Source organism: Pinus tabuliformis, chromosome X (assembly GCF_031772625.1).
Source record: "Pinus tabuliformis cultivar Carrire ecotype Pingquan chromosome X, CPIR1, whole genome shotgun sequence".
In the NCBI taxonomy this organism is placed as follows: Eukaryota; Viridiplantae; Streptophyta; class Pinopsida; order Pinales; family Pinaceae; genus Pinus; species Pinus tabuliformis.
The window spans coordinates 141,393,661-141,420,420 of NC_142308.1; the positions used below are offsets into that span (position 1 = coordinate 141,393,661).

Genomic DNA, 26,760 nt, shown 5'->3' on the forward strand with positions numbered 1-26,760 from the left:
TAGGTAGAGAGTGGGATGCTTGGTTACAAAATAAAATCTCTAACACTTAATTAATTTGTATCCTCATTTCAATTGATGACACATCTCACCAACCACACATTTAAAGATCTAGTCAAAACGCTTTAAAAACTACCATATTAACATAATATCAATTTGGTATGTACGCTTGGTTTAAAGCTACAATATCCTTACATTTCAAGATATCCATTATTCCCAATTCCAAGTGCATTTGATTACTGCAACCCATCTCTACCTCTCCTTGCGTTCATTTTATGGTGGGCTTGGGGATTGGAAGTTCTTTGAATGCTTTCCATCGAATTCAGTTTCAAGCAGGGGTTTTTCTCCTTTACGTTTTTGGTCCGTTTTGTTCCAATTTCTGTCCACTTTCTTGAATTTTGATTAACTCATCATCCTCAAAACCATGGAATAAAGATACAATTAATAATACCCCCAGCATAACATCAAACTCATGTCTTATAAAAGTTGGTTTCATTATATTCAGTTAGATTCATACATGTGTTAAAAACCCGTTGTGTTTTCATCATATCCTTTAATGCCTCAGTTTTGACCCATGTACATGATATAATCTGGGATATTTTGATTCATTATAAAGTCATGTGGACTTCTCACAGAGAACACATGCAATGTATATCTGTACAAAACTGGGTTTTTGGCGTAAAGTTCTTAGTGGATGCCCAAGACCAGAACCCTATGCTGTGGGATAATTGGCACACGGTGTTCTGCTTTCCCATTGTCTTTTTTGGCAGAAATTGGCTAGGAAATGAAGCATTGCAACCCAAGAACTCCATAACTACAATATCAGCAACTGAAAACTGCAATCCTAGGGTTTATGGGGTCTCTGAATTGACCCAATCCTCAAAACTGCACTCTGAGCAACTGATCTGGCGATTTCAGCAATTGATTGTTTGTCGGATTTTAGGGGAGGTCGTTGGAAAATAGGGCACTTAGTGTGCCAGTTATCACACTAAAACATTGGACATAAAGTTAAGATTTCTTCCTCACTTAAACATGAAAAGTACGTTAATACAAAATGCATGTAATATTTCCCTACGTTAATATAAAATGCAAATAACATTTCTGCGTAGAAGATAGGGATATGATATGACAAAGGCAAAAGAGGGTTAAAGTGGAAAAGTCATTATGTCATGTGTCATTCAAATTGGATGTATATCAGCTTAGATCGCCTCTGAGAAAAGGAATCTTCTATTCGAATTCCTCAAGCACTCCGTTCATCATGGGCTTTCGTGGGCTAATAAGAACTTAGAACACTTATTTACATGCGTTTATCATGTGGCGACCTTTACCAGAGTAATAGCAAGAAAAGAACCCCTCTTGCCAAACCTCTGATTTTGATTTTAGTTATAATATAATAACTTTATCATACAAATATCCATTGCTTGAATACTATACTAACATAGATCCCTTTTAATCCTATATCTTTTAAATACGGATGGGATAAAAAACAACAGAGGTGCAAACCTTTTTAGTGTTTAAAAGATAAGGCTTAAGATGGATCTATGCTTGCTGGTTTGTTTAATTAGTGATTGGCTTATTTTTCACTTTTACATTATGGACCTCAACTTTTCTTTCATTTTATACTGGGCTATAAAGTATACCAAGAGAGATAAATAATCAGAAATAACATCAATTGTAGAATATAGGTGACTTTGACCACTAATAGAATTTGCTGATGGCAATTCCACACTGCTAAGACCCACATTAACTGCATGAACTTCTGCATTCCAGACACCTCATTTCTTCCTAATGTCAATATATTTGACATAGTCCACAGGTGAATGAAGAATCAAAGAACAGGTCAGATGTAACATATTGAACTAATTCTAGAAAGGAATTCAATAGAGCCATCTGCCTATTGTATGATCTGAAAAATAATTGTAATTTCAATCATCCTATCTCTGACTGGCTGAAGATCCAGAATATCTCCTAAGTCCTTTCTTGAGAGCATCAAGGTTAACTCCATTGCCGACCAAAATACTTGTTACACCCAAGTTTGAAACCTGAAAGAACACGATATTGTGAGAACAAGACACATTATTTCATTTTTATAGAGTACCTTTTCAGCCTCAATTTTCTAATAAAAAATGTACCAAATCTTGTCATAACAGATCAAACAAATGTTATCAATGGAAAAAGAACTGAGAAAGAAGTTTACAGCTTCAATGTTTCGATTCTCATCATCAAAGAAGAGCATCGACTTGAATGGTAGTCCTGTTTTCTGTTGAATTTTTTGAAAATGTTGGGTCTTGTGAGTCGAACTAGGGTATATTTCCTGCTTTTACAACAAAACAATTGGCCAACCCATAAAACAGTTGTTTCTAACAGAAACAAATAAAAAATGTATTTACTTATAAGTTGCAGAACATTTCAAAACAATGCTTACCATGGCTGTGAAGATTGAAGTAATGCCCAGTTTATTTAAAAAGGCATTAGCTACTGACGGTGTAGGTGTTCGAGAAGCGATGGCCATACTAACGCCCTTTTCTTTCAGGGCATTCAGTATACCCTTTGCCTGAGGATAAAGGGATGGCTTTTCTCTTGGTGATCTACATTCACTGTACAAAGCAGTTATGGAAGTCAGTACACAGCATAGGTTTTTCTTTTGGTGGATGAAAGTCTGCTGCACCAACATTCTTGACAAGAAAGTAATGAAAATCCACTCCGCAGAAAATATCAACTTGCTAGACTTCACAGTTAACATGGTCACGAATATGTTAAAAGTAATAAACCTCTACACAATCACTGGACAATGTAAATTTCCAAATCATGACACAAAACCTGACAACAAATGATTAAATGCACTTTTACAATGATACCCTAGCTATATTGGCATGTTGTTTTGAGTCTTGACAACTTAAAATTCAACTTCGCTAGTAAACTAGAATACCTCTATATAGTCTCTTTCACCCTTCATTACCAACTTCTTTCACCAAAATATTTTGGGCTCCATATAGACAAGGTCAAGCAATATATCCAAAAACCTATGTAGGCAGATGGTGGAAGTTTTCTTCATCATACCATCCTACTGTTCTTCCACAACGTCATCCTTCCCTCTCTCACAGCAAAGGTACAACTCCCTGCCTTCATTTTGCAATGAGAGATGCTCGAAGGTAGGCATCAGTTTCATTAAGGTTATGGTACTTATATCTCAACTTTGAGCAGTTACATCTTACCACTGCTAAGACCTTTCTGCATGCCCCCCTTTTGAGAAAAGCTCCCTATGGATGTTGATCCCCAAGCTTAGGTTTCTCATGCCAATTCGCTTCATGATACCAGACCATCTATTGGTGATTGCCTCCTCAAAAATTGAGCACTAGCTAATTGCAAGTGTTTCAAGCTGAGTTTCTCTAGCTTGTGTTGAATCTATTTCCTTCCAGATAGCGGATCTCTTTAATGATATGGTTTGTTTGGTTTTCCATCCTTTTCAAGCCACCATATTAGTCATCCTATTTATTAGTTAGGGGACTGTCTAATCCCAATAATTAAAGGAATATTGTCATTGCCAATTGGGCACACTTTTGACAAATTATATGCTACTGTCCTTGACACGTCCGTCATAGCAGTTGCAAAGAGGTGACTTCAAGTAGGATTACTATCTTCAATCTTCGAGCTATCATCAAGGAAGCTAGATTGTGTTGAGGTTTACTATTCGTTTGTGGACTCTAGTAAGCCTTTTGATTCTATAGTCAGAGACTTTCTTTGAGAGGCTTCATGGCATTGATGTGTCAAAGTTGGTCATTATTTCTATCACGAGGCTTTACAAGATGTAGTTTTGGGTCATCAGCTTGTTGTTAGAAAATCAATCTAAAGATTTTATATCCAAACCTCGTTGCTTCTTCTAGGGATGGCTAGATGAGATCACCACATCCAACACTTAATTGGGTGTACAGTAGTGGGTTGTTTCTTGTCATTAAGAGCACTATTGGAGATAAACACGTGTATTCTCTCACTAAAGCATTATTTGGGACCTATATCAATGAGTTTGACAAGTTCCTTAAGAATAATATAGAGGTTGGTGATGGTGCTCCTAACCTGCCATTTGTACCTCCATGGAGGAAATTTACCCTTTAGGATGAAGCTAAAATGGTTGAAATTACTCCTATTTTTTCTATTCTCAAAGGCATCTCGACTTCTCCAATTGATTATCTCCCCCGAGTGCCTTCCCCCATTTGTTTCTCCCTTGATGTGCCAAGCCATCTCTTGCTGACTAAGGTATTAAATCATGCTATTAGAGAGGATATTTATAGATTGCATATTTAGGTCACCTAGACCTCACCTCCAACGAGCCTCAACTCAAAGATGTCCTTCTACCTAGAGCACTTTTTGGAGCTGCAAGATGGTATCATCGTCCAACTCCCTTATACGCATAGAGATTGGATGCACTCACTCAAGATCCCTTTGGGACATCTCCAAGTCGGCTCCCATTGACTCTAGATAGAGACAAATTACCATATATCAAGATTTAATGGGATCTTCCAGGTGTGCCACTTTTAAGAGCCGAAGTCGAAGATGCAACTAATTTTTCAATGTCCTCTATACTATGAGATCAAAGGATGCTATCACTGCCTCTATAGGGGCTCCCTCTCTACTTTCTCTAAGGTACTAGGACCAAAGATGCTTCGCCCTCTTCCTCAGGGGGATCTTCTACTACAAATCTCATCTCCTAAATGCCATGCCCTGCCATGGGGTGACCAAACCAATCACCTCATACTTCCTTGTTGATCTGTCAGATGGAGAAACAAATGGCAATCAGGGTTTAGAGTGCACCAAATAGTAGAATGGTGAGACCTTGGGTTTCTCCTTAGCCTCCCCCTCTGGGAGGCCAACTGATATTATTGACCAGTTTGAAGGTACCAATCTATACATCATGACACATGTTCTCAAAGCATTAAAAATATCAACTCCAGAAGGATTCATAGGAGACCACCTCCCACTTGTCAAACTACCTCCCAAACCTAGAGGAGCAGCCAAAGATCCATTCAAAGTTTCCTTCTTTTGACCTTGGATTTTAGGAGTATCCCTCGCTCGTACATCCCCCCAAGGATGATACAACCGGACCCACTGATGGTTCCAGAGACTCCAACAGCGAGCCAGTGCCCTATTTGCCCCATTTGTCCTCGACCATCAGACTCAAGAGACCATGACATCATTGGCCTCATCGTCTGATCTCACCCTCTCACTGTCTCTCTCTTGACAAGTTCTTGAGTTATCCACCTTTCCAATCTTGGACAAACTCACTTAGTTTTTTGCATCATCATACGTTTGTCATGGTTTTATACATATATTTTGATGATCGTTGCTTGGAAGCGGGATTGAAAGCGGGACGCGGGAGCGACATTCTCAAAAGCTCTAGGATCAAGAGCGATTTTGGGAGAGAATTTTATATAATATATATATATATATATATATATATATATATATATATATACATATTTTGATGCATATATGTCAACAGAAGCATGTAGAATGATGAATTAGTGATTAAAAAACATAAAAACATGAATTAAACCATATAACATCATTCATCTAGTAGTTATAATCTTCATCAACCACAAGTCAACAAGTTACAAATTCTCATTTATATAGCATGTAAGGGTGCACATAACCGAAATAGCATCGAGTGCAATCCATATTTGAACCGAAAATGCATCAACAAATAGGCTCTAGATGGCTTCTAGCATCCAAAAAAATCATGCTACAACAAATACCTACATATCATCAAAATCATTGCCTATCTTGGGATCTTTGTCATTAATATCACCCTCTAAGCATTAACATAAGATAGAAAAAACGTAGCATGTCAAGTCAAGATTTTGCTTGAGTGATGGGTACATTTTTAATAGGGTCATGATAGAGGAGTTCAACAACCAATGTCACTAACATCAAGGTACATAGAGGGCTTGGTGCTCTTGATTAAATATGAGTTCAATACCCTAGTACATGACAAAATCCAATGGAAATATTGCAATCCCCCCAAATCCTGAAATACTGAAAAACTGATAAGTCTGCTAGATTTTGAGTGAGATCTAAAATTCTACTTTCTCCATATGAAATCCAATGAGGTCAGAACCACTCTCAAACATCCCGAGTCATTTCATGGTAATGTTAAAAATTTAAGTAAAATGATGAAAATGAAAGATAAAGGAAAATTAACATTACCATGAATTGCATATCAATACTAGGGCCATAGGCTTGAATATTAGGTTGCCCCACTCAAAAAATCTTGTTTCTTTGAAAAAAAATTGTGTTTGGAACATCTTTGCTAAAAAGGCCAGGGAGCGATTTTTTTCTGCGGGAGCACGCTCCCGGGTAGATCCCGCTTGGAGCGCGTTTGATGAGCGGATTCGTAGTGGGGGTGCAGCGCTCCCCCACAGCCTTGGATGTTATACTTATGTAGGTGTCTTTCTTTATAGAGTTGTGCTTGCACTCCGACATTGTATTCATATTGGTTGTACTCTTCCGTCCCATTGACCTATTTTTGTGGTTATTCATCGAACATTAATACAATTATCTTATCTATTATGATTTTGTTGGCAATTCTTCTTCTTTAGTATGGTTGAAACCTTGTAATATCATCACAGTTTTTGCGTTTGTGGAAGAGAACTATGCAGATGCTGAAGAAAAGCCACTTCGGGGGTTCACTGAAAGTGTTTTTTGGATGCAAGAACATAATGAAAAGCCTGCTGATTTTTCTAGGCAATACACACAAATTTTAGTGCTTCCAAACTGCAGAAAAAGGCAGTCATTCCCTTCTCAGAGCATCACATGGCATAGGTAAAGAAAGGTATGCTAAAATACTGACAATCTTATATATTTACTAGTTATTGATCAGAATGATTTACCAGCTGATGAACCGCTTGCTGCCCATGTAAAAAGTTATGTTCAAAGCAGAAAACTATCAGAGTAGGGAGCAGGTTGTTGCTTCCAATGTTCCTTTTGCATCAGCAAGTTTGATGTTGCACAAGAACTTTGAAGGTAAGAATCCATGTTCCGTTGGTTGATTGGTTAAAATTTATATGCAGATGTTAGCTATTTCAGTGGTTTGGTTAGCTATTTGTCAATGGCTGCTCCTGCTGTACTGAATGTCAATAACACTCGTAACCAGTGATTTCAAACTTGGACCAAGTTGACTTAGACTAGGTCAACTAGGCTGAGTTGCCCACTGCCTATATCAACTTGGTCAGTGACTCATTTCGGAGGGCCAGTTTGGTACTGAACTGGCTGAGTCAGAGTTTGACTTGGCTGTTTAGTACCAAACTGACCCTACTCAGGCAAGTTTGTATATACTTGGCCAAGTAGTGGCTCAGTATGCAAAATTCAATTTACCAAAAACAAAAAACACCCTAACTCCTAAACCCTACCAATGCTAGCAATTGATGGTAATGTTAAATTTTTAAAGTAAAGGAAATATGAAGGAGATGTAAAAGGATAGAAAGGAAATATGAAAGAAATGTAGAAGATAAAAAGGAAAGATAAAGTAAAGTCGAAATTTCCTTTATATTTCCTTTTTATCCTTTTACATCTTCTTTACATTTCCTTTACTTAAATTTTTAACATTACCATTAATTGTGTCAGGATGTTTGAGAGTGGTTCTGGGTTTCTAACCTCATTGCACTTTATATGGAGAAAGTAGAATTTGATATCCCATTCAAAATTAAGACTTAAAAGTGTTCAGAAATTTAGGATTGGTAGGATTACAACATTTTCATTGGATTATATCACGTATGAGAGTATGGAATTGCCATTTAATCCAGAGCACCAAGCCCTCTATGTACCTTGATGTTGATGATATTGATTGCTGAACTCCTTGGTCATGGGCTTAGCAATAATGTAGCCTTCACTCAAACTACAATCATTGGTTGGGTATGTTAAGCATTTTTCTACCATATTGTAAGGCTTGGATCAGGTAAATTCATTTAAATTGGGCAGCTGACCAATGTCCTTAGAGGATTGAGGTAGAGGCAAAGGCTAGACAAGAGGCAAAGGGTGATACTAATAATGAGGATCCTAATATAAGCGATGGTGGAACATTGCTTGTCATTCAAATGTTCTTGCTCATTTATTCATAATGCTTTCTCTTGAAAATTTAATAATTTTTTTGAATTATGGTTTGAAATCGTTAAAAAATAATTTTTTCATTAAAATTTAAATATTTTATATTTTCTATATAAACCAAGTCATTGAAATCAAATCCTAGTCTATCCAAGTCTGAGTTGACTCTCAACCAATTTTGAGGCCGAGGCTGAGTTCAAGTATTAAAGCATTGCTTGTAAGTTTGTAACATGGTGGTGGTTAATGACACTATTGATGTCACTAAGGATTCCCCTCACATTTATGTTGGGGATAACTATAAAGATATGCACTTTTAAAATTTATATCAGTTTGCTAATATATGATTTGGTTTTATAGAATTACATGTTAATTCTTAGCGTATCCAACAGCATCATGCCTTACAAAATGATGAGGCAACTTGGTTTAAACTTTACAAGGCACTACCAAAATGTATATGCAACAGATAGTAGAAAAGTAGAGGTATGGGGACTAATTAAAAAACTTCTTGTTCATGATGGCAACTTACCCAGAGCAGGCCATATGCATGGATGTAGTGGTTGCAAATGTGCCCAAGTTGTGGGGCATGTTGCTATCTAGAAGTTGGGCAGCCATTGAAGGTAACATACAAGTTGAAAATTTGTCCCGACTCCTATGCTACTAGTCCAATTGCTCCTAAACAGTTTGTCATATTGAACATGAAAACAAGCATGATGTTTGATGTGGATTTACCCAAACAGGAGATTGATGAGTCAGTGAAATTGAAGAAAGATTTGGGAAACTATATGGCTACAGTTGAGATTGAGCTTTCTGATTCCATGCTTGGTTGTGAGTAGGGGTTTTTTTAATAAGGTTTTTTTTTTTTTTTTCCAAAAAATCGCAAGGCACTGGGACAGCGCGTTTTATAAGCAAAATTATGAGTTTTATTTGTCATTTTTAGCAGACAACGGACTTGTTTGAGAGCTGAGGAGGAGAGGAAGGCGTCTACTAGGGCAAAGGAGGAGAAAAACGGGAGATTTTAGCATCCCAAGCAAGAGAACTTCGTGTTTGGACCAAATTTCTTCGGCAAACCGTGGTTTCCAAGTATGGGCACCAAATTTGGCCATTTTGTTTTGGTTTTTTTCTTGTTTTTGCTTGGGTTTCTATAACCCATTGATTATCAATGATTTTTGAGTGGATTTGATGGTGTTTTTTTTTCATTTTTGTTGCATAGAGTGGAGAGGGTTCATTTTGGTCAAAAATGCAAAAACTTGATTGTTAGATTTATTAGTTTAATTTTTTCTTGTGCTCTATTTTTTTGCATCATTTTTTATTGGGTTTGAATGTGCATTTTTTCTATTATTGTTGGATTGAGTTGAGGTGTTTTTTTTTTTTTTTTTTTGTCAAAAATTCAATGTGTTGTGTCATGTATGTAATTTTTTATTTTTATTTTTTAACTTGCAATTCTTGTTGTGCCATAGGTTCAACTTCAAACTTCATCTTACATTAAAACTCAAGAGTTCAACCAAGTTACAAACATGCCAAGGAAATTGGACCCTCTATGAGAATTTGGTGAACCTGATGGAGGGTTTGATAGAATGAACTTGTCTTGCAAGTTGTGTGGACAGCATATGTCGGAGGGGTTTATAGATTGAAGTATCACCCTACACAAATCCTTGGACGTGATGTAGAGCCTTGCACCAATACAAATGCGGAAATCATCCGAAGAGCCATGAGATCATTGGAAGAATTAGAGCAGGGAGAGTGTTAGGAGGTGAATATGGAAGTGGCACTGGTTCTATTTCAGCATCAATGTCTACAACCAACTCTGTAGCTACCTCGTCATTTTTTGTTCCTAGAACCACGTCTGGTTCACAACCATCTATCACTTCAATGCTTAAAAAAATGAGAAAGAACACGCTGACAAATTAGTGGGTAAGTTCTCCTTTGGAGTGATATTCCTTTCAGCGTTGCAAGAAATAATCCATTTTTCTAGCCTGTTGTTGATGTTATTGCAGTTGTTGGCCCAAGGTACAAAATCCCTTCGTATGATGACTTTAGAGGCCGCATTCTTCAAGATGAAAAGGTTGACTGCACCAAAAGATTGGAGGAGTTTAGGGCATCATGGGCACGAACAGGATGCACTGTGATGTCAGATGGTTGGACCGACCAAAAAGGGAGAACCCTTATAAACTTCTTGGTTAGTTGTTCCACGGGGACAATGTTTATGAAATCTGTTGATGCATCTTCACATATCAAAGATGCAAAATTATTATGTGATTTGCTGGACGTGTTTATTGTGGAGGTGGGTGCAAAACATGTTGTCCAAGTCATAACGGACAATGCTGCAAATTATGTTGCTGCTGGCAAGATGCTTATGGAGAGGCATCCTACTTTATTTTGGACACTTTGTGCTGCACATTGTATTGATTTGATGTTGGAGGACATAGGAAAAATTTCATTTGTCAAAGATATTGTTGACTCATCAAAAAGCATTACAAAATTTATATATAATCATGCATCTGTGCTTAGCTAAATGAAAAAAATTCACCAACAACAAGGAGTTGGTGCGCCCCATCATTACAAGGTTTGCCACCAGTGTCATATCTCTTCAATCCCTCTTGAATTCTATGTGGGATGTGAAGAGAATGCTTCAGAGGAGTGGTGTGCTTTAACATTTAGCCACAAACCAGAAGGAGAGGCCATATGCAGATTAGTTTCATACCAGGAAAGCTTCTGAGCGGGAGTGCAGGAGGTGTGCACTATTACTGAACCTTTGGTAAAGGTTCTTCGATTAGTTGATGGTGAGAAGCCCGCAATGGGCTATTTGTATGAGGCCATGGACAGGGCCAAAAAATCCATTTGAGCCTACTATGATGATAAGGGAGATGGGGGGTTTCAGAAACAACTCCTCCTATGGTAAGTGATTGATGAACGATGGAACAACACACTCCATCGTCCCATTCATGCTGTAGGGATCTACCTAAACCCCGCATTTTCTTACCCATGTGGGTTCTTATTTGATGCTAAGATCATGGATGGATTCTTAACCTGTGTTCAGAAGATGATGCGACCTCCAGCAGAACGTGCAAAAATCTCCAAAGAAATGAAGATATACAGGATGGCAGGTGGCACATTGGCTTTGAGATGGCTGTGGTTGATAGGAAGACTCAAATGCCAGGTATTTTTTAGTTTGTTTCAAATTTCATTGTCTCTTCAAGTTCATAACTTCATACTTTGCTTCAACTTTCAAATTTCATTTTTTTCTTATGTTTATCTTATTTGTAATTTTGTTGTAGATGCATGGTGGACTCACTATGGTGCTAGAGTACCCCATCTGCAAAAGCTTGTCATTTGAATCCTCAGCCAAACATGTATCTCCTCAAGATGCGAGCGCAACTGGAGTGTATTTGAAAAAATGAACAACAAGAAGCACAACAGGTTAAACTTAAAATATTCCAAATTTCCAATTAACTTTTTGAATTCATTAAATAATATTTTTTTTATAATTATTATTTTATGATCTTTGTACAGGTTGGAGTCCCAGCAACTTAATGACATGGTTTACGTCTACTACAATCTTCGATTGTGGGTGAGGCAACTTGAGAAGATACCTGATATGGAGGCCATCTCATTGGATGGGATTGACACCACAGATGCATGGAGGGTTAAGGCCGAGAGGCCTCTCATGGAGTCTATCGATGATTGGTTAGAGGAGGAGGTGGTGGAAGGCGTAGAGGGGGAGGAGGAGGAGCAACAGGAGGAGGAGGTGACACCACCTACCTAGGCTACCCCTGCCACCAGTAGAGGACGTGGTCTACCTCCTCTAGCTCCTACTTCTTCAGCTTCTAGAGCACAGCAGAGTCCACTACCAACTCCACCGGCATCTACATCTAGAGGGAGAGGGAAAGCTATTGCATATTCTCACAAGAGGGGCAAAGGAAATCAGTACTATTAGTTATTTGGTTCATTTCATTGTATATGACATTATGACTCATGATATGAGATACATTATTATATTTTTTGTTGATATTTTGAGGTTGAGTTGGGACTTGGGAGTCAAGACTTACTATTAAGGACGTGATTCATTGTTATGTGTGATGTAGCACTAGAAATGATATTACACATCTTATATATTAGTTCCTTTATCATATTTATGTGTCAATGTATTTATTTTATGTTGTAGATGCTTAGATATTAAAAAGATTGAAGAAAAAATGAATATTTTTGTATTTTACGATTTTTTCCCAATTTTACCAATTTTTTCCCAATTTTTACGATTTTTTCCCCTCGTCGATTTAATCCCGATAATGATTTTCGCAACATTGGTTGTGACACCTTTTGGGAAGCTTCTTTTCTTTATTTGGGTAGGGATTTTTTTATGTGTCTTCCCCTTCAAAGGTTGCTTCGTTGTGGGATTAGAGTGTGATAGGTGAGGTTTGGACCATGCGCTTTGACAGTGCTAGGACCAAATATGGTTCTACGGCTGGTATTCTTTTCTCTTCCCATGGGTGATATTATTCCTTATACTTTTCGCATAGATTTGATTATACTAACAATCTTGCAAATAATGAAGCTTTGTTACTTGGACTTCAGATAGCAAGTGAGAAGAAGATCAAAATTCATTATGTGTTCAAAGATTCTAACCTAATTGTCCAGCAGGTTAGGCAACAATGTTTGCCAAGAACAATGGCTTAAAACCTTAGCGAGACAATGTATGGAAATTGTGTTTAGATTTTTTATGCCTTTACAATTATTGCAATTCCATAGGACTTGAATGCACCAAGTGATTCATTAGTCTAGCTACTGCTAAGTTGCAGCCATTTCCATTGCATGAAGTAAATATGGAGGTGGTGCTTTGGACAATGGTCCCAGATAATATTGAGTAGTGGCCACTGCCATGTGTTCAATGATGATGAGAATAGCCTTCATTTTCATTTTCTTCATAATTTTCAATGATTTGACATGTACTCTCACTGAGGATGAAAATTCACCAAAGGCGTCTTTAGCATCAATGACATTCATTAAGTAGACTTGTAAGGAAGAAGCAAAAACATATATAGCAAGATATACTCCACCTCCTCTAAGAAACAGAGATAATAATTAGAAAATTAGGGACAAGATAACCACGGTATCCCTTGGGGCAATCATAGAGAGAATGGAACCAAAGACATTAATATTTATAGGAAGAATACAGAATAAAAATATCACAATCTTGGTAGATTTTGGAAGTACACAACTTTGTGGATATCAATCTCACAAAACAACTAAAATTTTTTGTATACCCTATGAAGGATCTAATTGTTGCAATTGTTGATGGCCAACAAATCAAAGAAATAGGTAGGTGCTATGAAGCTTATGTATAGATACAAACCTTGGAACTACAAACAATATGTTACACTCTACCACTCAATGAAATGGACATGGTGTTCAAAGCAAAATGGTTATTGCAATTGGTTACCTATGCCACAAACCTCCAAGAACAATTTATGGAGTTCATATGACAAGGGAAGAACTACAACTTATATGGTTTAGGAAGCCAAAATCATTCACTAAAAGAATTCACAAATCCCATACTTCTGCTATGGACAAGCCTCCCAAAAATTGAATAACAAATCTAGAATCAAGATAAATCTCCATAAGGGAAGACAAATTTATTCAGGATTGCTTTGAGGGCAAAGGACCTCTAAAAGGGAACACAATGTTATATACAAAAAATAATAATAATAATAAGTGGAAATAGGGTAGGATAACTAAATAAAGAGATACTAATAAAATCAGAAGAAAGATAATAAAAAATAATAAAGTGATTTTATAGGAAGTCATAACCATTAGTAAAGGGTACCAAGGCACCCCCTTTACACATATTTATCTACAATCCTTATTTGTAGGAGATCATCTTTCTATCAATTGTTCATATTTCATATTAAATTGTACTCTTTTATTATCTAAGTAAATTCACGGGCTTCTCATTCCACAGAGACAAAGAAGGTTTGTTGGAGAGGGCTAGTGAGTAGAGACAAAGAAGGTTTGTGACATGTTGGAGGGGGCTAGTGAGTACGCAAAATGATATGAACCTCATCTCCGAATGTAATTTTCTTCAAAATAAAAAACCCTAGCCACAAGAGCTATCTCCAACAAAGGTGTCCTCCAGACATGTATACTTTCTCCTAGGGTTTCCTCATGAACCCTAGAAAACCATTCCAAGAAGACAAATACAAAGAGAAGAGTACAATGATGATGAATGAAGAAAATGACACTCCTTCCTCTATATATATGGGAGGTAAGGGAGGTCAACAATACAATGTGGGCCCAAGCCTGTACAAGCAACTTAAAATAAGCTCATGTAGGCTAGCACAAGTGAAGTGCTCGACTCCAAGGGTACACATGTCATGCTCCAAGATGATGTTATACACAATAAGGGCTCCAAGAAGATGTAGCTTCACAAGGTGTGTCCACACCTCCTTGCCAAATTTCTACATTGCTTGTCAATAAGATAATCTTTAAAAATTAGCAGTAGAAATCAGCGTACATTTAGGAAAATCTGCCCTTAGTGTCGCTAGCAAATCTCCCTATCCGTTTGGGCTAATGCATGCCAACTTCAAGGGGGTGTCCCTAGTCTTAGTAACTGTTGTTTTCACTTATAAATCTGCAAATAACATGGAAAAAACAAAAAACTAATGGTTTTTTGACCAGCAAGTTAGTGGCAAAACAAATTTGTAAAATTATTAGAGCTTAATGTGTGGAATAATCTCTAGCAAATCAGCCTTTTGTATGGAAAACAAAGTACATAGAAAATATATTTAAATCACAGTTTTAATCAAAGAAAATAGTTTAATTTTTTTAATAAATTGCATAAGATACCATTGAAACAAACAAACCTAGAGAGATAAAGTGGATCAAAACTGATCTTTAATTCGCAGGAGTCTAGAGGTTGGCTGCACCAAGATGACTATTACAGAATTGATGACAATGATATTCAGACACAACAAAGTAAGAGCTAGAAGAGAGAAGGGAGAAATTATTATGGAGAGAAGAAAGTAATGCTGATGTTTGCTCAAGAGAATTTGAGTTGTATGCTTGGCTTATCCCCTGTATTTATAATCTACCCCCACCCCGCCCCCCCCAACTCCAATCCCTCAATTCATACAAGTGAGAGTTGGAGGTCAAATTCTCCAAAATTGGCCATGAATGCAAATTGGAAAAAAGAAAATTGAGTTAATTGAAGTGTCTTTGAGTTGTCGTGAGATAAACATGTAATTGAGCACAATTTTAGATAATTTGACTTGGGTAAAAAGCTTCTAGGAGTATTTTGGGTGAATTTCACCATGATAAAAATATCTTTAAGGCATATATTGACTTGGATAATAATATCTCCAAGCAATTCAAACAAGGATATTTTCCTCCTCAAGTAATTTTCACAGATTTGATTTAGCATATTTAGGAATTTGAGCTATTGACTGAAAAGTGTGTTTTTTGTTGAGGAAAGGGTGGACTAAAAAAAGGAGGGAAAGTAGAAGAGGAAAAAGAGTGAAAGATGGAGAGAAAATAGGAATGAGAGTAGGAGGGAAAAGAGAAAACCAAAATGCACTAGGAAAAAGAAAATTTGGTGGAGAAAATTGGATTGCCTCTATTTCCATCTCACACCCGTGCCCTCTGTCACATCATTGTTGACTCAACTGTGATCTCACCACTTGTCCAATCCATGAGCTACCATGTGTCACCCCCACACTGCCACATCACTAGGAATAACTCAGCCCTCTTGCTATTGCCTCTCCAGATCTGGAAAACTTCCTTTGGACTCACTGTCCCTGCACCTCACTCACTACTTCGATCTCTGGCTCTCCGGCAGTGGACTGTTGCTCCTCTAGGAATCGATCTGCTAAGGAAATCGAATTTCTGGTGTTTTCGAGTGTCTTCTCCAAGTGCCCATTAACTTCCTCTTATAATCCACTGTTGGAGCACCAACGACTAAGATTAAAACTTAATCGATGGCTAAGATCATCTTGGAATCGATCTGTGTGAGTTTCTAGATGATTCTCACCTTGACTTAATTAATATTGATTAATTAACCAATTTTCCTAAGTTTAGACTTAGAAACATTAAAAAATTGGTTAATAATCTAATTAAGTCACTTCTAGGTGGAATTTCCAGAAACGATTTATGGGTCTTGGAGATCTCATGTATTCTAGCCTCTCCACCAAATTTCATGGCTAGAACACATCCGATGCTACAAAAACTAACACTCCCTCTTAGCGAGGAATGTGTTCTAGTGCTGCACACCCTGCCACAACACTCTGTCTTTGTATCATCTCTGTTATGTTGTTGATGTCTGGTTGTTGCTTCCCACCAACTATTGCACAACTCTGATGTTGCATTTGTGCTGCTGTTGACACTGCCATATTGCTACCAACACTGCATCTGCATTGCAACTCCCTCCCATTTGTTGTTGTTGCACCTACAACATCTGCAATTGAAAAGTATCCAAAATACTGAATCAACTGTGTTCGGTAAGATGCATCTGTCTCTCGAGTCTCTAACTACTACTAGCATTTGCACTGTCACTAAAGTATCTGCGCTGCTATTGACTCTGCACTACTACCAACTCTGCATTGCGCTCCTCGGTATCTGACTGCTACTAGTCTACAACTGTCAATCTGGTACTGACTGCATCAACTTCCACTGATCCATCCTGTTACAGAATATTGTAGGCCCCTGTAACAAGGTACTGATCCATGAGGTGCACTCCTCAAGGACCCTGCCAATCTTTGTAGTTCTCTAAGACTAAAGTACCAAATCTCCCCACCTCACTCCTGGAGGTATATTTGCGAACATCGCGAAGTCTTCCTCCAACTTGGAGGACAACTTGTCGATCTCTGCAGAAGTTGTTTGTTGGTCCTACTTCTCTGACTTGTCCTTCTTCCTGAGAGGACACTGCATGTTGTAGTGACCAAGCTCACCACACCTGAAGCACTTGACCTTTGACAAGTCCTTTCTTCTTTGTTCCCCCCTGCCCCTGACTAGGACCCTTTGATGCAAGGGCCACATTTTCCTCCTCCTTCACCACCTTTGATCCGCTACTACTGCTGCCACTGATGGAGCTCTTTAACAGAGCTCGCCTCAACTCCCCCTGCTGCAAGTCTGACCACACCTTGTCCTATTCTGGTAGCTTGTCTCTGCCCAATATTCTTTGGACAAAAACTTGCCACTCCTCAGAGACACTATTCAGTGCCAACCTCACTAGCTCTGTTGGTTGAGGCACTACCCCAACAACTACAAGCTGGTCTCGGACAACTTGAATCTTGGTGAGGAAAGGATCTATGCCTTTCCCTTCTGCGTCCTGATACATCTCAACTTCTCCTCCAAGAACATCTTCTGCTGCTCGGAAGTGCCCTGATATAGCGTGGTGAGAGCGTCCCACATCTCTTTGGCAGTATCCTTACCAGCTATGTGTGAGACTATATGGTCCTGGACTCCATCCAAGATCAACCACTTCGCCTTTGCCATTTCCTTCCTATATTCCTTTAGCTGATCCACTCACTGGGGAACTGCCAAAACGTTGTCTATGTAGAGCTTCAGGCCATATTCATCCAACATGAAGGACATCTTGGCCTTCTAGATGGCATAGTTGGAGGAACCCTCCAACCTATCATGATCTCTCAACCCAACTGTGGCCATCTCTGATCAAGTCGAAAACTCCCTCTTTCCTAGTGCTCGATTGTTACTCTGCTATTCGCACTCCCTTCTGGAATGCGTCGATCTGCTAGCTGCTATTGCCAATCTGCAACTGGAAATTTTTTACACTCTAAGTTCCCTGAGGAAAATTTCCCCTCTGTTGTGTGTGCTTTTCTCTTCCGCCCGACGCGGATTTTGCTTCTGCAACCTGCAACAAAACCCTCTACGTCCAACCAGGAATCTGCTCAGCGAAAAAAACTGAGTTGCTGCAGCTCTGTCTGCCTGTTGGAATCACTGATCTAGGAGATTTAAACTTTTTTCTGCCTCCTGCACTGAAAAAATCGAACTTCCCCAAGCAACTTGGCCTGCCTGGCTATGCACTGTGTTGCCTCAAGAATTTCGGCCTATTGCTCCTTTTGAGCAACAAAATTCTTTCCTTTGCTTCTGAGCTTCCGGCTGATCACTTATGCTCTGATGCCATGTGAAAATTCTGAAAACCGGAATCCTGTTGCAGCAACTGGTATTATTTCTTCTAATTGATAAATTAATTATTCAGTTTATTGCTACGGCAACATTGAAATAAACACACTGCAACCTTCACAAATAAAAACTACGGAAATAAAATAGAGTTGAAACTAAGAAAAGCTAGCACACACACATAAAAATAACACCATTCTTTTTGGACAAAAGTCCCCGGAAAAACCCAATGCGGGAAAACCAATGTAGCAGATGAGGGTTTTATTTTATTATGTAGCAGTGAAAACTTGAGTACAATCTGGATGCTTGAAACTGGCAATCCACAGCAAGAAAATATGGGCAAAATTATTGAAGGGAATTACCCTTCCTCCACAAGCAATCCCGACACAACCTGCCTTCAGAAAACTCGGCCTCCTAGACCCTTTGCGTTGCTTTGCGCAGTCTCTATGACGTCAAGCCTCCAACCAATGTCTAATGAAGTCATTCTACCTGCCTCAGCTAAGGAAATCATCTCTCTAGCACTTTGAAACCTTTGCCCGACCTCTAGAATGGAGAAAATTTTTCCCTCAGCTAAATCGAACTGCCAATCTGAAGCAATTGCGCAATCCTCTGCGCTGCCTCACTGGGAATAACTCGTCCCTCTTGTTATTTCCTCTTCGGATCTACAAAACTTCCTCTGAACTCACTGTCCCTGCCCCTCACTCACCGCTTCGATCTCTGGCTCTCTAGCAACTAACTGCTGCTACTTTGGAAATCGATCTGCCAAGGAAATCGAATTTCTGGTGTTTTCGAGTGTCTTCTCCAAGTGCCCATTGACTTCCCCTTATAATCCACTGTTGGAGCACCAACGACAAAGATTAAAACTTAATCGATGGCTAGGATCATCTTGGAATCGATCCATGTGAGTTTCTAGAAGATTCTCACCTTAACTTAATTAATATTGATTAATTAACCAGTTTTCCTAAGTTTAGACTTAGGAATCATTAAAAAATTGGTTAATAATCTATTTAAGTCACTTCTAGGTGGAATTTCCAAAAACTATTTCTGGGTCTTGGGGATCTCATGTATTCTAGCCTCTCCAGCAAATTTCGTGGCTAGAACACATCTAATGCTACAAAACTAACAGGAACCAACCCCCAGCCTAAGTAAAATTGTATCTGAACATCCAGCCTGATGAAATGTGTTGGTCATTAACCCTCCAAATTTGGAAGGGGCAAATTTAGGGGTTAACACACATGTCATGCTCCAAGTTGATGTTGCACACAATAAGGGTTCCAAGAAGATGTAGCTTCACAACGTGTGTCCACATTTCTTTGCCACAAGCCCACATAGCCTCCATTACTCCTCTTAAGCCATGTACTCCACTAGGTCCACTACCCCAACATGAACATTGTTGCAGTCTTAGCATACCTGAGCCAACTCCAAACCTCCATCCAAGAGTCCAAGCAACCACATGCCATCTAAGGCTTGATGCCCTCTTGCAAGATTCATAATACTCCTCCTAAGTAGGGTGTTCTATTAGTAAGTGAACATCTCTATGTGGCCATCATGAAAAACGTAACCTAAGCTATCAAGAGAACTTGAATGCCTTGGGAAGAATGACAAACAAGCACCCACTAAGGTCAAGCAACCATTGAGCAAGCTATCTCTAATGTGAAAATCCATCATGAACCACCTCTCATGTGCCAATACATATTAGACCATCCAAATGCTAAACATACACCATGTGCCCTAAATCTCATGAAGCACCCCAAAACATGGTGCAAACACTTCCAGATAACCCCCAAAGCTAACACCTCTCAAACCCTAAAACAAACAAACTTCACATATTTGGTGCTTCAAACTTTGGATATATATGTATGCATGTATATTCCATGTAACCAAGCATGTCATCCTCTAGCCCATAAGTAAGGGTAAGATATTCTTTAGGGTTCAAGGTCGTATAACGATAAGGCTCGAAGCCATTACAACAATATATTCAATATGAGTTCAACATGTCACTTGCGACAATTGAACTTCGATGGGGAGGATAACAATCATTCCTCCCAACCACCCAAGATAAACCCAATTGAAAAAAAAATATATATATATATATATATATATATATGAGCTCAACATGTCACTTGTGGGAATTGAACTTGGATGGGGAGGATAACAATCATTCCTCCCAACCACTCAAGATAAACCCAATTGACAAAATATATATATATATATATATATATATGACATTTTGCATATTTTATGTACTTTTTAGTTGACCAATTCATAGGTTAGTTCTAGTGTCATATTGGTTTGACCCTCCATTTGTTCCAGTTTTGATAACTATGGTTTGTTTGGCCAAACAATCTGATGGTATGATAGAAAGATCCTCATTCCATGACAAAAGTTGTATTCAATGGTCCTTTGCAGCGATATTGCAAAAGAATATACAAAGAACCCATCTTTGAAAAAGTAGTTCCTACCCTCGGAAGTGAACATCTCCATGTGACCGTCATGAAAGACGTAACCTAAGCTATCAAGAGAACTTGAACGCCTTAGGGAAGAATGACAAACAAGCACCCAACTAAGGTCAAGCAACCATTGAGCAAGCTATCTCTAATGTGCAAATCCATCGTGAACCATCTCTCATGTGCCAATACATATTAGACCATCCAAATGCTAAACATACACCATGTGCCCTAAATCTCATGAAGCACCCCAAAACATGGTGCAAACACTTTCAGATAACCCCCAAAGCTAACACCTCTCAAACCCTAAAACAAACAAACTTCACATATTTAGCGCTTCAAATTTTGGATATATATGTATGTATGTATATTACATGTAACCAAGCATGTCATCCTCTCGCCCATAGGTAAGGGTAAAATATTCTTTAGGGCTCAAGGTCGTATAACAACAAGGCTTGAAGCCATTACAACAACATATTCAATATGAGCTCAGCATGTCACTTGCAGGAATTGAACTTGGATGGGGAGGAAAACAATCATTCCTCCCAACCACCCGAGATAAACCCAACTGACAATATATATACATATACATACATACATATATATATATGACATTTTGCATATTTTATGTACTTTTTAGTTGACCAATTCATAGGTTAGTTCTAGTGTCGTATTGGTTTGACCCTCCATTTGTTCCAGTTTTGATAACTATGGTTTGTTTGGCCAAACAATCTGAGGGTATGATAGAAAGATCCTCATTCCATGACAAAAGTTGTCTTCAATGGTCCTTTGCAGCGATTTTACAAAAGGATACACAAAGAATCCATCTTTGAAAAAATAGTTCCTACCCTCGAAAGTGCATGAGGACTTCTTCCATGAAGGAAAAATAATGGCCTTGTTTAACTCGTTAAAATTAATGCACATAGGGAGGTTGTCTTCTTTATGTTGTAGGAGGACGGCAAGATTAGCTCATTCACTTTCATCAATCAGTGGGATGTATCTTGCATCAAACAATTTGTCAAGATCTACTATGGTTTTAGGTGATAAGGAATGTGGTGAGGGCGTCGAAATTGTCGGACAAGGTTTCCTTTTCAATGCAATTTGATGCAAGACCCCTAAGTATTACAATATATCAGATAAATCTTAGAAGCTCCATGCAAAAACATTGGTGTATTATATGAATAATTATTTAGTGACTTAGATGACATCGTAACTCGAATAGTCATTGCTTTTCAAGATACGTCCTTTGCACAAATCAAGCTCGTGGGTGCATTATACATTGAGCTTAGGTTTGTCAAGGAGGTCAAGGTGTTGTATTTGAGTGCACTTAGATGTTAATCCTTCCATTAAAGTGTCAACAATGTCTGCTTGACTATCACCTTGTTAGACTTTGGGAAGATCATAAGGATGGAAGTGGTTGTTAAAGTTGACTAGGTGATGGCATGCTAGCTAATATTGTGGATGCGCAAATAGTTGTTCCATGGTGATGCATCAGATGTTGATAGTGAAAACTTCATTCAATCCTTCCTCCCAAACTCACAAGATTGTTCCAAATTTTGTTGCAGTTCATTGCATCTAGGTCCGAGAACACAAATTAACAATTTCCTTTCTATGCATAAAAGGATTTACACAAACATGGGGAGAAAGATGGATCAACACATATCAAAGAGGAGACTTGGAAAGTTCATAGAGTCAATAGCCTAGAGATCTTATAGAAACTAGGGCAAAACCCACAATGTGTAGCTTATGCCTTATTCCATGAGGATATGCTTGTTAAAGAATACACACAAAAGTTTCAAGTGCTAGAGTGCAAGAAAAGACTATCTCCTATCTTTTGTCACATATATATAACAAGTTCTTGAGGTCACCACTTAGTAAAAGTGGGAAATAATATCATCTTATAATTTTACTTAGATAAATATAAGTGAAAATCAAAATTCCTATGTTCTTCTAGCCTTAGAAATCTGGATGAAATATTTTATAGATTCTAGAATATTATTGAATTAGATTTGTCCTAATCTTAGCCATAAACCTCATTGTTCAGATGAGGTGGTTGATAGGATGAAGGAGATTAGTTGTTAAAATATGGGAAATTAGTTGCTAGGATTGAGAAGATTAGTTATATTTCTTAAAGCATAAATAGGTCTTCATGGGAGAAGTTGAAACACGCATGAGAACACTAGAGAAAAGCGGAAACCAAGAGGAGGAGGAGAGTGCATCCGAGAGGAGAATGTGCTGATCCATTGTAGCAAACAGTAAGAGAGAACCCATACAGCAGTAGCATCACACAGTTGTACAGCAGTAGCCACTGCCTTCTTTCTTCAGCAGAGCCATACTTTTATTTCAGCAGGTTATACTTCTCTGTTCTATAGTATTTTTGTTTACCATACAGCTGCTAAGTAACAGCAAACTGTGGAGGTATCTTGTAAGCTTTGATCATTGGAATGATAAGCTGATTTAAAGGGGGTAAATCACTGTGGATGTGTGCCACTCATTTACTACTTCCACTGTCCATATTTCAGTCATATGTGTGATTGTTGCATGTTCACAAATATTCATTTATGTGATTAAATAAGTTCAGATCTGATTTATTAACTAGGAGAAACATAGGACAGCAGTCATCTAGGACTTGGAATTTACAAAAACATTCTTTTTGGAAACAAAAAGCAAAAACAATGTATTATAAACAAAGCCTCGAATAACTCCCATTATGGCTAGAAAACCAAGGTTGGATTTGTATCTAACTAGGGCAAATGATTAAAATTTAAGTTCCTAGGCAACCCATTCACATTCGAAACCTCAACTAAGGAATTGTGGCAAATGGTAGTCCAAGGACAAGAACAAAAGATAATGAAATGGATTACCAAGCTGTTATCATTAGTTATCTCCTATCAAGTTTGCACCAAGGTGCTAGTCATCACTCATTTGTATTATTCTTCCAACTAGGAACCTACGGTTGTAGCATTGGAAAACTAGAAAAAATTTAATGATCTTTCCTACGGGCCAATTCTGAGGGGGACTGCATAATAATGGCGACCTCGGTTTGATTAATATCTACATTCAATGCCTTGCATGATGCTAACTGGACCACTCGTTCTTTGGAGACAATGGAGCCCTAGAAGGTGCTCCTTAAAAATTGCATTTGCCCATGATTTCCCTATGGTAAACACAGGTATCAAGGCCTAAATCTCAAAAGTCTATTACTCCTACCTGTTAAAATTGAAGGTTTTTTTTCTGGCCTATAGCATTTTAAAGCGTAGGAACTTGGAACTAGTTAAGCCATTCCTTTATTGCAAAGGAGATCAATTCAGATTTGGTGTGTCAGTTAATGAGCACTAGCTTATGGTCTCTTGTCATTACCAATGATGGAAAGCCTCTTGCAGAAAACAATTATGCTTACGTCAAATTTGGAAAGGGGATCAAAACGTGTATGACAATCTTTTTGGTAACTTGAATGTAAAGGATTGGGTACCCTGCGTGCAACTCAAAGATGCTTTCGGATTCAGGAAATCAAATAAAATGTATCATCCCATATATACTATCCTTAAAGCTTGGTATCAGCCATCCATACAATTGGTGAGAGGATTGCAACTGGAATAGCAGAAGACTACTTTTTCCAATACAAGAAGGCTGACAACTGCAAATGGATCAGTCATAAGCCTTCACGGTATATTCGACTCAATATAATCTAGAGGCTACGTTCTACAAAAAGTATCTCTGCTCAGACTTTGAATACTTCATGTTTCTGCATTGTCTGTAGCATTTTTCTGTCCATGCAGAGAACACAAGCCAACACTGCATTTTGACTGTTGTATTTCAAAGTCACATTGCATTGTTGCAGATTATGAGCATCATTCAGATTGTGTTGTTGTTTCTCCAAGAACTTGTTTATAAAAGCTAGGGCTAGTGCTTGTTTAATGAGCTTTCCCTTAACAAATTCAGAAAGTTTTTGCTGAATACTTGTTAATCTGGGAATAGATCGAGTGCTTTTTTGGCAAATTCTTTTCAATGATTTAGTGTTAGATTTTTACTAAACTTTTACTGCTTAGTATGTTCAAAGAATCTAGGGTTAATAATAATAATAATTTAATTTTAAGGTCATGGACAAGTTAGACATCATCAAAATGGTGTAAAAGACTCCCTTGTTTATGAGATAAGGGACCACATTCAGAGAGCAATTTGACTACTAAGATCTACAAAAATATACATACTCTATCCCTCTGGATTTGAAACTATGGCCTAAGCACAATGTCATAACCATTATGCCCACTCCCGTAAAATACTACTCTGGTGAAAATTTACAGGTATGAACAATGTGCAGTGTTTTCAGTATCTTAAGATTTCCATGCACAGGTGAATGATAATGCTGCTGACAGCTACTAGAATTCATGGTTTTTAAAAGAAAGGGATAAATTTTCCACAGCAGGTCTCGTAGCTATATTTCCTCCCTTAATATATTTACTGTAGTATAATGGTAAATATTTCAAAAGAAATCTGTCTGGTTGTGTTTTAATGGTGAGTTCGGAGAACTTGCTATGAAAGTTGACCTACGTTCAAATACCAGCGAGCAGGCTCCAATAAAATTACATATGAAACCGGGGAAGCCACCGCAGGGACCTTGATGGCCCACAAGAGTGGAGAAAATAAAGAAACTCCATTCGCGGGTTAAAGCCCAAATATTCCTGTTAAAAAAGTTAAATCTCGCAAAAAGACCACAACAAAGACTCTTCTATGATAATTTCAAGGCAATTAAGACAAGATAGGCTTAGCAGCAGGCTGCCCCGTCGATGTGAAAGTTAGAAACATCCCATCCATGTCAGAACAAAGTTATTGGAGAATTCACCCAATGAAGGAGACCACATGGACCATTGATTGCACTTGAGTGAATGTGAAATGGAGGGTCGAATTCCCAACCATCCAGCAAATTACCCAAATTTCAAAACTACGAAAAAATGAAACCAGGCCTCAATTGAGATATAAAAGCGCTCAAAAATGAATCCAGAAACAGGAAAAATGAAAACACCAACGTGAGGACAAGAGTTATGGTGGAATTTAGAAAAAACAGTAAGAGAAAACTCACCAGTAGAAAGGCCAGAGAGTGTAGTCGAGATCGAAGACGATCAAACTAGGGAGGATTTGGCATACGTTGAGCATCTGCAGAGCCTCAACTTTGACTTGTTCGTCCGCCATCCCCGACCCCTCGGCGCTTTCTATCGCTCACTGTATGAAGTACACTTCTTAAACAATTCTGGGGATTTGTTGTTTGTGTGAGGATTTTGGATATTTTATGGCAAGGGAGCAATGGGACACCTACTCAAGCCTAATTACAATGTATTTAATATTAATTTATTAACATGTCTTTTTGGTTTTCAATTTGTGAATTTTATTAGAAACTAAATGCTCTTGTTTTTGAATTTGTGAATTTTTATTAGAAACTAAATGCTCTTCATCATTATACCACTTACTTAAGTTGTAATGGTTTGTTGTATTGAAAAGTTATTTTTATAATTTAATATAAAAGAGGGGTGTGATTTTTTTAAGTGGAGTTATATATGGAATTGATAAAATGTATTAACAATATAAAAATTTAATTTTAAGGTTATGGCTAAGCCAAACATCAAATTAGTGTAGGGAATCTTTTTGTTTTTGGTATAAAGGACTTGCTTTTGTGTAATAATGTGACCCTAAAGTTTATATGGCTTTGTGCAACAATTTGACTACTAAAGTCCACAAAGGTGCACATACTTTACCTTCTTTAGGTTTGAACATATGACCTTTAGGAGGAAACACATGTTCTTCACCACTAGGCCCACTAAAACAATTAAAGTTTAAAAATATAAAAAAATAAAGTAAAATAAAACTCTTATAGATAAAATATTTCAATGGTGTGTTACTCACCTTGGGGGAGATGTGTAAGAGAGATTTGAATGTTAGTAGGGTATCAAATATCCGCACCCTAAAAAAACCTTGTTAAAAACTGTTTCATTTTTCAATCCTTTGAATCTATTAAGTTAAAATACAATTAATATGCTAACACTATCCACCATTCAAATATAATGATTCTCAGAACATATAAAGATTATCTCCCTTTAAC

The 26,760-nt window shown here is 37.9% G+C and overlaps 1 protein-coding gene across 2 annotated transcripts; it reads right to left on the reverse strand.

The window, feature by feature from the left end:
* Positions 1-1,632: 1,632 nt before the first annotated feature.
* LOC149138858 (Haloacid dehalogenase-like hydrolase (HAD) superfamily protein) lies at positions 1,633-25,935 on the reverse strand. 2 transcript variants are annotated; one of them, XM_089446681.1, is made up of 4 exons: positions 25,747-25,935; positions 2,423-2,594; positions 2,195-2,314; positions 1,633-2,039 (listed from the first exon to the last, which is right to left on the reverse strand). In XM_089446681.1, exons 1-4 carry the CDS (start codon positions 25,854-25,856, stop codon positions 1,932-1,934), a joined length of 510 nt encoding a protein of 169 aa, XP_089302807.1. In that variant the 5' UTR covers positions 25,857-25,935; the 3' UTR covers positions 1,633-1,931. The 2 variants fall into 2 exon arrangements, with proteins under 2 accessions (XP_089302807.1, XP_089302808.1); XM_089446682.1 differs by having other exon boundaries at positions 2,195-2,311; positions 25,747-25,933.
* Between the last annotated feature and the right edge of the window lie 825 nt (positions 25,936-26,760).